Source organism: Salmo salar, chromosome ssa10 (assembly GCF_905237065.1).
Source record: "Salmo salar chromosome ssa10, Ssal_v3.1, whole genome shotgun sequence".
Taxonomy (NCBI): domain Eukaryota; kingdom Metazoa; phylum Chordata; class Actinopteri; order Salmoniformes; family Salmonidae; genus Salmo; species Salmo salar.
This window is the reverse complement of record NC_059451.1, coordinates 72,234,616-72,247,387: the sequence shown is the minus strand read 5'-3', so window position 1 is coordinate 72,247,387 and position 12,772 is coordinate 72,234,616. Positions and strand designations below refer to the sequence as shown.

The window sequence follows — 12,772 nt, the reverse complement described above, 5'->3', positions numbered from 1 at the left end:
CCTGGCTCGCAGTTGGCGTTCCAATTCATCCCAAAGGTGTTCGATGGGGTTGAGGACAGTGCTCTGTGCAGGCAAGTCAAATTCTTCCACGCCAGATGGTGAAGCGTGATTTATCACTTCAGAGAACACAAATCTAATGGCGGCGAGCTTTACACCACTCCAGCTGACGCTTGGCATTGCACATGGTGATCTTAGGCTTATGTGTGGCTGCTCAACCATGGAAATCCATTTCATGAAGCTCTCAACGAACAGTTCTTGTGCCGACATTGCTTCAAGAGGCAGTTTGGAACTCAGTAGTGAGTGTTGCAACCAAGGAGAGACGATTTTTACGGGCTACGCGCTTCAGCACTCGGCGGTCCCGTTCTGTGAACTTGTGTGGCCTACCACTTTGCGGCAGAGCCACTGTTGCTCGTAGACGTTTCCACTTCACAATAACAGCACTTACAGTTGACCCAGGGCATCTCTAGCAGGGCAGAAATTTGACGAACTGACTTGTTGGAAAGGTGGCATCCTATTACCGCGCCACGTTGAACGTCACTGAGCTCTTCAGTAAGGCCATTCTACTGCCAATGTTTGTCTATGGAGATTGCATGACTGTATGCTCGATTGTATACACCTGTCAACAACGGATGTGGCTGAAATAGAAGAATTTTAAGGGGTGTCCACATACCTCTGTGTATATAGTGTATACTATGAGGTTGGAATAATCCTGTGACTTTGTGAAAATGATGTTAATGCCGTTTTAGTGTAAGAGCTGTTTGAAAAGACTGCTTAAAACATTTGCCTGTTTTGGTAGGATGGAGTCTTGGCTTGCCTGGTGACATCATCAGGCGGTAAATTGGTCAACAGACCAATAAGAAAAAGAGTTCCAAACCTTCTCTGCCAATAATGGCTAATTGTTTTGTTTTCATAACTAAATTCTTGCTTAGAAGCTATTTTTGATCATTTTGATTGAAAACAATCATAGAAATGGGATCAAAACAGCTACATTGGACCTTTAAAAGTATTTTTGTGGTAGAAGTTTACATTTTTTTTACTCAAGTGAAGTCAGATGCCCTGCCATTTTCCCTGCTGCAAATACATTCATTCATTGATTCATTCAAGCTTTCCTAAGATCCTGTTTCTGGTTGTTGTGGTCCTTCAAAAACTGCAGTCCGTGTTGAAACAAGAAAAAAATAAATCATGGTTATGCAACTTTGGTTTTTGCTTTCTGAATTTGAAGACTTGCTGTTGTCCTGGAAGGGAGGAACTCATAAGGTATTAGAACGTTTTAGGATATTATTTTGGGAGAGAAATATGATGGTGCATCGAGTGATGACAGCTCTTTAAAATACATTTTGTGGTCGTTGAAGAACTATGTAGAACAATATGTTTGTATGTAGACCTACTTATACCTAGCTGTAGTTCTATCCAATAAATAAAATATTTAGGCTAACCGTGATCACCATTTCAGCTTGAATAGAGGTGAAGTCGAGGAAGAAGTCATACCCTCTAAGTTTCTGTCTAACCTGTCGGGAAACTGGTCAGAGGTTTGAAAGAAAAGAAAAGCAGAAAGGCATAATATTTTAGCGCGAGCCCTGCCCATGTCAGCGAGGTTCAGGCCCTACTCTACCGGGACCCGATTGTTAAACATGAAATAACAAATACAGTAACAAATACAGCAACTTCTTCCATTAGTAGTGGATTGTCTCTCGTCTGTCCGTTTCTCCCTACACTACCCCATGCACTCCTCTACGTGTGTGAGTATCCATAGCAACATTCCGTTTGGGCTGTTCAATGAAGAGACATGACAAAGCGGTTAGCTGACGTTAGCTAGCTACTTTTCGCCACTCTGAGAAACAGCTGTAACTTTTGATTGGTAGAAGATTATTCTATTTTGATTCCAAATGTAAAAAGCAGAGAAGTAGACCAAGGTGTCAAACCATCTACGTTTGTGTCTAAAGTGCTGGGAAAGTGGTGAAAATGTCAGTTATTTGCAAAAAGTTGGAAAATAATTTGTTAATGAGGTTACTAATACAGCTATATTGTTAGATTGGTAGAATATATTTTAATATCGATTTCAGATTTGAATAGCAGAGAAGTAAACTTTTTTTGTATAAATTGTTGGAAGAGTGGCCAAAGTAGCTGATTTGTGTCAAAGGTTACATTGTTTACAGTGAATAGAACAGAATGTTGGGAGTCATGAAGTCACAATCGGCCCTTAAAAATGCTGCTGGAAATCCCATGAAAGTCGGAGGACAAAAAAGCTTAATTAAAAAAAGAGATCCAAAAAGTTGTATGCAAGCTACTCAAACCAGACCAGTTTGCACGTTTTAAAGTTTTAACGGCGTTTTTAGCTTAAACAATGTAAGAGGAGTAGTGTGTTAAATAATAATAATAATAATAAGTATGTAACTTATGTCTAAGATTTAAGTGGGGACTCTTGCTTCGCAACACTGCAAGGCGCACTGTTTAATGTAGAAAGTGTACACAGGTGAGGGACCTTGTCCTTGATGCTGTCAATGGCCGAATAATGGTTGGCCCGCCACGAAGATAAATCTATGTCGATGTAGGCTAAAACAATGTCAGAAGAAGCTACACTTCTAAGTTTCTCATATAACCGAATCAAGACTAGCCCTCTCTGTAATTGACAAAGCCCTCTTTGTAATTGACAATGAACATCGAACCCACGGATTCAAAATCTCACTATAATAACATTATGATAACACATGCACAACGTTGCCTACCGTGAAACAAGCAGACGATGGTAAGTAAATACAGGGTAAAAATCCGAGCCTCCATTGCATGACAGACCAAATGTGCCTCCTATGATAGCCTAGACTATGTGACAGTTCCGAGACCACTGTTGTACAGTCACCGGTAATTAAAAAACGCCAAAAAGTCACCGGGCATCCCAGACAACGCCTGCCAAACGGTTGAAAATAGCTGATAACGAGGCTTGACATGCGAAGATACGGATTTGGATTTGTGCTCCAGGGGGGTTGGTCGGGTGCTCTTCCTTGAAGCCCTCCAAAATGAAAATGCGAATCGCGACACTAAACTCACATGGCTGTGACAGAACTAGTCATGCTGTCTTTGCAGAGGCAAATCATCGAATAACCGCACTGGCAGCTAATATTTCGAGGAGGCATACAGTAGGAGAGTGTGACAATCATTCACTGGGAATTATTAACATAATGTCTATTCTGGTTGCCAATACCCCAATTGAATATGATTATGACTAGACTACATATGTTTATGCAAAAACGCACAAACACTGCATCACCTGTAGATTTAGCTAATAATATTGCCAAATTTATGGCGACTGAAAAGTAAATATTATGGCGGATGAATTAACCCACAAACCTTAAATGTATACTTTATGATGTGAAAGAAGCCACTGTACTGGGCTGTTAATTAAAATGACTACCTGTAAAAAGACGATGTGCTTCCATAAAGGAAACAATTACATTTAAAGTGTGAGGGACCATCTGACTAATAATACTTCATTATCTCTATTCCATACTTTAAAACTGTGGTAGAAGTACAGAATGCTCCTTTTGTATCTAATCAGAACCATGGACAGCTCTTAAACAGTCCTTTCTCACACAGAGAAGATTGTAGAACCTTTGGGCTCTTTTCCTGCAATAGAAGGGAGACCACATCAAACATGCATTAAGTACGCTATTGATCATCTTGGCTGCTCAAGATCAATTAACCCACATGTCCACTAACCCCATGCAATCTTTCTGATTGAGAGGGGGTCAAATACTTATTTCCCTCATTAAAATGCAAATCATTTTATAACATTTTTGACATGCGTTTTTCTGGATTTTTTGTTGTTGTTATTCTGTCTCTCACTGTTCAAATAAACCTACCATTAAAATTATAGACTGATCATTTCTTTGTCAGTGGGCAAACGTACAAAATCAGCAGCGGATCAAATACGTTTCCCCCCTCACTGTACATACTTTGACGACTCAGCACACTGAATTATGCAGTAAGCATTGACGCAATGAGAAAATTAATTCATGAGAAAAACTTAAGTCTGAAGTAGGAGCCTATTATCAATAAACCCACAGAATACAAAGTCATTCATTATTAAAGGAGCAACAAAAAGGTATTTTCAAATGTGAATACTGATAGCAGCTAACCTATCAGTGCATGTGGCCTAGGGTGGTCTAGCAGTCTAGGCCGCTGCCTCCAGATCACATATAACGCTGCAGTATGGGTTCAAATCCGTCCCACTGCTAGTTCAGCACACTCTCTCCATCTTTAATCCTATCAAATAAACAAAAAATATGCTAAGTGAAAAAATCTAGGAGCAACAATGGCTCAGCCGCGAAGTGGTAGGCCACACAAGCTCGGGACCGCCGAGTGCAGGAGCGTATTAAAATAGTCTGTCCTCGGTTGCAACACTCACTACCTAGTTCCAAACTGCCTACGGAAGCAACGTCAGCACAAAAACGCACACAAGCCTAAGATCACCATGTACACTGCCAAGCATCGGCTGGAGCAGTGTAAAGCTCACGCACAATTGGACTCTGTGAGCAGTGGAAACGCGTTCTCTGGAGTGATGAATCGCGCTTCACCATCTGGCAGTCCACGGAGGAACTATAAAGTTTGTTGGAGGAGGAATAATGTTCTGGGGATGTTTTTCATGGTTCGGGCTAGGCCCCTTAGTTCCATTGAAATCTTAACGCTACAGCATACAATTACATTGTAGACGATTCTGTGCTTCCAACTTTGTGGCATCAGTTTGGGGAAGGCCCTTTCCTGTTTCATTATGACAATGCCCCCGTGCACAAAGCGAGGTCCATACAGAAATGGTTTTGTCGAGATTGTTGTGGAAGAACATGACTGGCCTGAACAGAGCCCTGACCTCAATCCCATTGAACACCTTTGGGATGAATTGGAACACCGACTGCGAGCCAGGCCTAAGTCACCCAACAGCAGTGCCCGACCTCACTAATGCTTGTGGCTGAATGGAAGAAAGTCCCAGCAGCAATGTTCCAGCATCTAGTGGAAAACCTTCCCAGAAGAGTGCAGACTGTTAGAGCAGCAAAGGGGGGGACCAACTCCATATTAATGCCCCTGATTTTGGAAAGAGATGTATGACGAGAAGGTGTCCACATACTTTTGATCATGTAGTGTATGACTTATAAGCACCATAGAGTGGCATCTAGTGACTATGGCCAGTACTGCAACATTCATCCCCTCTCCTGGTGAATCCTGTAATTATTAATCAAACCAGACAAGGTCATTAACCAACCTTGCAGGATTTGTCGCTGGCGGCCCATTGATTCTAGTAGTTCATCAAAGCCATGCTATCGCAGTGTCTGGAGAGGACACAGCATGTTTATTTATGAGGGGTCTTCCCCTCAAGGACGGTGGACCCCAAACACTCCAACCAAGGAGGGGAATTAACCCTGTATCACTGGCGGAGATTAGGGCTTCATCCCAAGTGGTACCCTGTGGGCCCTGGTCAAGAGTCGTGCACTGTATAGGGAATAGGGTGTCATTTGGGACGCATCCTGGAAAATCCTCTGTGGACATTGCCGAACACAGTTTGATGACTAACATTCACTGAGTGTACAAAATGTTAGGAACACCTGCTCTTTCCATGACATAGACTGAACAGGTGAATCCAGTTGAACGCTATAACCCCTTATTGATGTCACTTCAATAAGTGTAAATCAACTTCAATAAGTGTAGATAAAGGGGAGGAGACAGGTTAAAGAAGGATTTTTAAGCATTAAGACATGTATTGTGCCATTCAGAGGGTGAATGGGAAAAATAAAACACTTAAATGCCTTTGAACAACGTATGGTAGTAGGTGACAGGCGCACTGGTTTGTGTCAAGAACTGCAACACTGCTGGGTTTTTCACGCTCAACAGTTTTCCATGTGTATCAAGAATAGTCCACCACCCAAAGGACATCCAGCCAACTTGACAACTGTGGGAAGCATTGGAGCCAACCATGGGCCAGCATCCCTGTGGAATGCTTTCGAGTCCAGGCCCTGACAAATTGAGGCTGAAACTGAATATTAGGAAGGTGTTCTTAATGTTTTATACACTCAGTGTACATCCCTTAATACATCCCAGATATATCATGGCATGTTTAATTGCTTTGTAAGGGCACCAAAGAGAGTCAGAAGGAATCATGGTCATTGAAACTGACAATCTGCATTTCAGTGTGTTCTTCCCAAGTCTACGATTTGTGTACGAAAGGCTGTGAAGAAATAGTAGTTCATCATATTAGAGCTGTAGCTCTGGCTACTAGTGAAGTGGAGCAGAGCATTCTGGGTGATCTCCAGCTCAGAGTCAGAAAAAAGAAGCTACGGGTGTGTTCGTAAATTGCCTCCAGTGTGTCAGTGTGCGCTCTGGGCCATTCGTGAATTCAGAGCTGTTCACTCTCAGAGCATTCATAGATCACACTGGACACTCTGGCCAAGGTGTAGGGCTGATCGCAGCATTCTGACCTCTCAACCGCATTGAAGCACCTAAGCGAACTGGCTAAAGTTGGCTAGTTTTCTAGCTACTTCCAGAAATAAATGAGAGAACACCTCACTCGTACCATTTCAAGTTCATGCAGTTGTGGCATTGCCCTGAAGATGGCAGTGCTTTGCTTTATAGTACATGTGCAGCGACACGCTTTTAGTCTCTAATTATTGCGGGCACGATCATGTTGTATACCGCTGTATAGTCTTGAATAGCATCAAGATGTTATAGCCATGTTGTTACATTCTTATTGTTTAGTATAGTGAATTGGAGATTGTTTATATCGATGATTCACTATTGTGTCTTTATTTCCCCCTTGTCTTTTCAGACTACACACAACCAAGTTGGTTAACACTCAAGCTGTCAATCAAGCCATTAACATCCTACACTGTGCTGTGCTTTGCCCTATACTGTGTGAATCCTCATCTTTATTAAACCCACAACTGTAATCCACTTTACTGTCATATGTGCCCCAATCAGCACCTGGGAGTGAACACATTAAGCAATACCAAACCTAAGAATATACAGTCCACCAAGTCCTCCACTTAGGGTTGCACCTTTCCGGTATCTTTCGTAGAATTCCCAGGTTTTCCAGAAATCCTGTTTAAAAGATTATTGGAATCAAGTGGGGAAAAAAATGAAAATCCTGAATACTCCAGCATTCCCAGGAATTTGGGGAATGTTACTATCATTTTGCAAACCTAACTCTATTACAATTTAGGATAATTTACTTTGTCTACCTCGGTTAGGTAGACATCACAACAACAGCTATAATAACAGCCTCTGTGGATGACCACTCAATCGTGTTTAAGTAAAGACAGAAGTCTGTAGCTTCAATCAATATGAGATTTATTCAGTTAGTCAGTGATTTTGCATGGAGAAAATAAAACATTATTTCGTGAAACTATTCATCTCCATGAAAGATGTTATAGAAAAGAGTGTGTAAAAAATTCCACATGCGTATTTGGAGGTATTTGACAGGGGCAGTGCCATTTCGAATCAGCTACCTAGTACCTAGCCTGTCATTTAGGTAACTGCTTGTTTTGGAGTCCTGAAGTAACATGTTGGCCACGTCGAAGAACTTGTGTTCATACGCAAGCTTGTAGTAGGTGTAAACGTCATCACAGTGTTGCAATAGTCTCTTCAGGTTCTGGCCCGCACTGCTCGGAGGCGTGTTGTGAGTCAATCTGAAAGATAGGACCAGACCAATGATTAATATCAGCAAGAAGATATTCCCTCCTAATTGTGGAAATCATCTGAAATTACTTTTGTGATATGTCCTCAAACAGGCAGGCGGGGAGTGGCCTGTGAAGTCGGAACTCCTCTAGGTAAGCAAAGTCTCCACTGAGGATGACCTTCTGGTAGAGCACCTCCGCCCAGTCTGGACTGTAGTCGTAGGCCTCCGACAACACAAAAGCCTAGCGACAAGAGAAACAACACAGTTTAAAATAATAGCTTAAAATAAGCTTAGCTACATCTCATTATGACATACTACTGGGAATCAATCTACATTTCAGTACATCCTTCCCAAGTCTAGGATTGGGATAATTGATTTTTCCTCCCACTATTACAATAGCGCCGGTACCACAAGTCTAGCATTTGGATAATTGATTTAGTATACCACGGTTACATTTAGTGCCATTACCTGGTAACAGCGGGGCAGTGCCACTATAGCACCAAGGAGATCTGATTGGCGCAGGTTTATGACACGTTGGTCTTGACCGTGGTTCAGGAAGTGGAGCTGGAGTGTGGTCAGCTTTGCCATTTTGACACAACGTGCTGCCTGGCGTACACACGAGTCCTGAGGGACAACACACACGCGCATGCATATGCGTGCATGCGTACACACACAGACACACAGCAAGTTTTTATCTCCACTGCAAAGCTATTACTCACGTTCAATTAACACTAGAAAGACCCAGATAATAATGAAGCAAAACAAATTTAAATGTTTTATTACTCTGCTATTTTTTAAGTCATCATTGACTTTTCCTAAATAAGTCTATATAAAAATTCTAACAACGACAGTGTGTTATATCACAAACAGAACTGGAGTCACTTTACCCATACCTATATGTACATAGCTAACTGAATTACCTTGTAAACCTGCACATCAACTCGGTACTGGTACTCCCTGTATATAGCCATGCTATTTTTACTCTTTATTGTTATTCATTATTCACTGTGTATTTATTCCTCGTGTCACTATTTCAATTTAATTTTTTATCTTTAACTCTGCATTGTTGGAAAATGACCCTTAAGTAAGCAATTCACTGTTAGTCTACACCTGTTTTTATGTGACAAATAACATTTGATTTGAGTTATAACCAGTTTTAGGAGGACATATCATTTTTTTTATGGCTTTCCCGACAGTTGAAGGTGCCATGACCAGTTGATAATCACCCCGATAATTGCCTCAAAACTGAACATAAACTATACCAATTTAAAAAAAAAAATACATTTAACAGATGAAATAAATGAAGTAAAGTATGATAAAGGGGAGAATGGGAGAGTTTATGAGCGAGGGGAAGCGAACGATGCGCAAAAAACAAGCCTGGTAGGCACCATGAACAAAGCGAGACGGGAGCTCCCTCCCTCTGCGCAAAATATGGCAAAAATTCGGACCTTATGTTCAAAAGTTATTGGAATGTTTACCCTTGTAGGGTGGCCAAAATTAGGGTGACTAAATCAATGGAGGCCAGAGAAAAAAAGTTGTCAAAATAAGAAAAATTGCACAGCATCGCGTAAACTAGGCTGGATGATTTGCGAGAATGATTGCTACCTCACGGGTTCCCATTTCCCGTTGAACTCGTCATCTTTCTACTCGAATCCGCAGGACATAAAATAATATAGAGGTGGGATAATATGTTTTATATTTTAGTATAAGCTTTTCATATTAATGAGAAATTCCTGTTTAGAAGATTTTCTCACAAAAACAAGCGAATCTCTGTGAAATGTCAACGGGAGCACTGAACGTACCGCAATCTTTTTATTTTCAAAGCCTTTCACAATTAATTCAGCTTGTGCCATTTAGCTTTTGCGACTCGTAGAAACAACTTTGAAGACGACCACCACAACATGTACAATCCTCAAAAGTTGCTGCGAGAAAGCTGCACCGCTTGTCAACAGCTCTGTGATTATTATCGAATGTATTCGGTTAGGAAATCCGACTATTTGGATACACTGTTAATGAAATGTTAGTGAAAGACCCCACTGAACGACGTAGAACATGAATCATCATATTTGTCTTGGTAAAATGTATTTTATAACATAAAGAAGTGAAATTTCATCACCAAAGCCTGTTTTCACCCACTCTGGGTAGATTGGGTGGTAGTACTTAGCCATTAGTGCTTTTTCAGTTCAGTTTTGACACGATTACAAAACAATTATCACGGTTTTCGATTAACATTAAATGCATTATGAATAATTACATCAAAATGATTAGAGCTTTTTAATAGAAATTCCAAAGGCAAAAATAATGGACATTCAACTGCCAAAACATTGAACATTTTCCATTGGCTCTGTCAGGTCCAAATTGAAAAATAGGAAATAATAAAATATTGCAATTCTGTAGACTATCATTTTTAATTCCTTAGAGTCATCATCTCATCTCTGCTCAGGCAGTTGCAGCCAGCCAGTCAGACAACCATCTAACGTTATCTCTGTTCTCCTCACACTGTCTTCGCTCAGTACTAGTGTGAGGACACCCTACATACACTGGATTCAGAAAGTATTCAGATCCCTTCCCTTTTTCCACATTTTGTTACGTTACAGCTTTATTCTAAAGTTGATTCAATTATTATTTTTCCTCATCAATCTACACACAATACCCCATAATGTCAAAGCGAAAACAGTAAAAAAAAAAAAAATATTTACAAGGGTATTCAGGCCCATTGCTATGAGACTCGAAATTGAGCTCAGGTGCATCCTGTTTCCATTGATCATCCTTGAGATGTTTCTACAACTTGATTGGAGTCCACCTGTGGTAAATTTAATTGATTGGACATGATTTGGAAAGGCACACACCTGTCTATATAAGGTCCCACAGTTGACAGTGCATGTCAGTGCAAAAACCAAGCCATGAGGTCAAAGCAATTGTGTCGAGGCACAGATCTGGGGAAGGGTACCAAAAAATGTCTGCAGCATTGAAAGTCCAAGAACACAGTAGCGTCCATCATTCTTAAATGGAAGAACTTTGGAACCACCAAGACTCTTCCTAGAGCTGACCGCTCGGCCAAACTGAGCAATCAGGGAGAAGGGCCTTGGTCAGGGAGGTGACCAAGAGCCCGATGGTCACTCTGACAGAGCTACAGAGTTCCTCTGTGGGGGTGGGAGAACCTTCCAGAAGGACAACCATCTCTGCAGCACTCCACCAATCAGGCCTTTATGGTAGAGTGGCCAGGCGGAAGCCACTCCTCAGTAAAAGACATATGACAACCCGCTTGGAGTTTGCCAAAAGGCACCTAAAAGACTCTCTGGTCTGATGAAACCAAGATTGAACTCTTTGGCCTGAATGCCAAGCGTCATGTCTGGAGGAAACCTGGCACGATCCCTATGGTGAAGCATGGTAGTGGCAGCATCTGAAAATAGCTGTGCAGCGACGCTCCCCATCCAACCTAATAGAGCTTGAGAGCAGAGAAGAATGGGAGAAACTCCCAAAATACAGGTGTGCCAAGCTTCTAGCGTCATACCCAAGACTCAAGGCTGTAATCGCTGCCTAAGGTGCTTCAACAAAGTACTGAGTAAAGGGTCTGAATACTTATGTAAATGTAATATTTCCCCAGAAAATGTAATCATAAATTTGCAATATATTATTTTTTTAAATACTGTTTTTGATTTGTCATTATGGGGTATTGTGTGTGTAGATTCATGACAAAACAAAAATGTAACCCATTTTAGAATAAGGCTGTTCTAAAATGTTGAAAAGTACAGTAACATAAAGTAATGAAATGTTCTGTTCTTTAAAAAATATATTTTCGTATTCTAATGTTAGGTAAGACCTTCATAACCACAACCAAATGATAACTTTTTGGATAGCATATATTAAATCTACTTATTAGACTGTTCGAATGTTGATGTCCAAAACATGTGTCATTGGCACAAAGGGGGATCCAAGGAGACCTTTCTAGTATTAAGCAACACTAAACAGAGGACCTGTGTTTGATAGTTGGAGGGATAACAATACCTTAGAATAGCTCTCTGCAGCATCCTTCAGGAGAGTAAGAACCTTTATCAAGGCACTTTTGAGTTCAGGGGTCACTGCTGTTATGGGATGAGAAGGGAGTGAGTGAAAAACACTGTCTGCATGTCCTGTAGCTCTTCATTGAGTTTGTGTCAATGACTCATACACAGGCTACATTCAGGTGCAAATAAAGTTAAAGCAACAGAAACATTTTACAACAGTCTATTTTAAGAAGTTGCCCTTTATACAACAGGAAAGATACTCCAATATTGAAAAACACATCCTTTGACACCAGGTTTGGGGTCAGTTCAGTTATTGACTCGAGATTTGACATTCAATTCATTAAATGAAAATTGTCTACTGTTTTCTATGAGGACGTTTCAATTCATAAATTGAATTTTAATTCACTTCCAGAATTGAAAACTTAATTTACCTCAGCCACTATACCATGTTCTTTATATGCGTCAGAAATATATAGTATGTCTGACTTCATACTTTAACTGTAGTAATCCTCATCCTATAACTGTAGGCCTTGTCATAGCTCACCCCAAGGCTGGGACTCGATCAGTTTGAGCTGGGTGCGGGCGGCTCCCTCGTGGTTCTCTCCTATCTCTCTGCACATGCTGAAGCATAGGGCCACCATGTTGTACTTCTCACTGTCCCCCGGCAAACACCGCTTGATGTAGTCCAGCAGGGCCGTCTTCAGCCGGAAGTTCTGCAACACACACACACACACCGTTTAGATACTAGAGTACTATAAGTATAAACAAGTGCACTACAAAACACAAACTTTAATACCCCTTTCACATTACTGAACTGACCCAAGCAGAGCTGTACTGGGCTGGCCTGGTTATGCATCCAATAGTTGCTGGAGCTGTGCTGGAAAGGACAACGTGAAAGGAAAATATCCTTTCCTATTGTCCTAATTCTGGTACTCCAAGACAGTCCTACACATCTAAGGCATGGTGTTCTCGGAAAACAGCATGTACACAACCCCTGTGATATATATATTTCCTGTCTCAGCTAAAATACAATGACTAGATGCCTCTCTCTGTCTGACAGGTCTGTTGTGTCTCTGTGGGTGTTCTGTCAGACCTCAACGGAGACTGT

At 41.1% G+C, this 12,772-nt stretch overlaps 2 protein-coding genes across 4 annotated transcripts in view; both read right to left on the bottom strand.

Annotated features, from left to right (window-relative positions):
- The window catches only part of LOC106560753 (neuronal acetylcholine receptor subunit alpha-7), a 29,825-nt gene extending 26,682 nt beyond the window's left edge, over positions 1-3,143 (bottom strand). The window contains exon 1 of the mRNA XM_014123969.2: positions 2,727-3,143. Within this exon, the coding sequence (XP_013979444.1) occupies positions 2,727-2,781 (55 nt within the window). The 5' untranslated portion in view covers positions 2,782-3,143. The remainder of the gene's footprint in view (positions 1-2,726) is intronic.
- A 4,169-nt stretch (positions 3,144-7,312) lies between these two features.
- The window catches only part of spg11 (SPG11 vesicle trafficking associated, spatacsin), a 90,385-nt gene continuing 84,925 nt past the window's right edge, over positions 7,313-12,772 (bottom strand). For all 3 annotated transcript variants that reach the window (XM_014123970.2, XM_014123972.2, XM_014123971.2), the window contains exons 36-40: positions 12,209-12,377; positions 11,666-11,742; positions 8,126-8,281; positions 7,747-7,898; positions 7,313-7,667 (exon numbers count right to left, since the gene is read on the bottom strand). In XM_014123970.2, the coding sequence (XP_013979445.2) occupies positions 7,484-7,667; positions 7,747-7,898; positions 8,126-8,281; positions 11,666-11,742; positions 12,209-12,377 (738 nt within the window). In that variant the 3' untranslated portion in view covers positions 7,313-7,483. The remainder of the gene's footprint in view (positions 7,668-7,746; positions 7,899-8,125; positions 8,282-11,665; positions 11,743-12,208; positions 12,378-12,772) is intronic.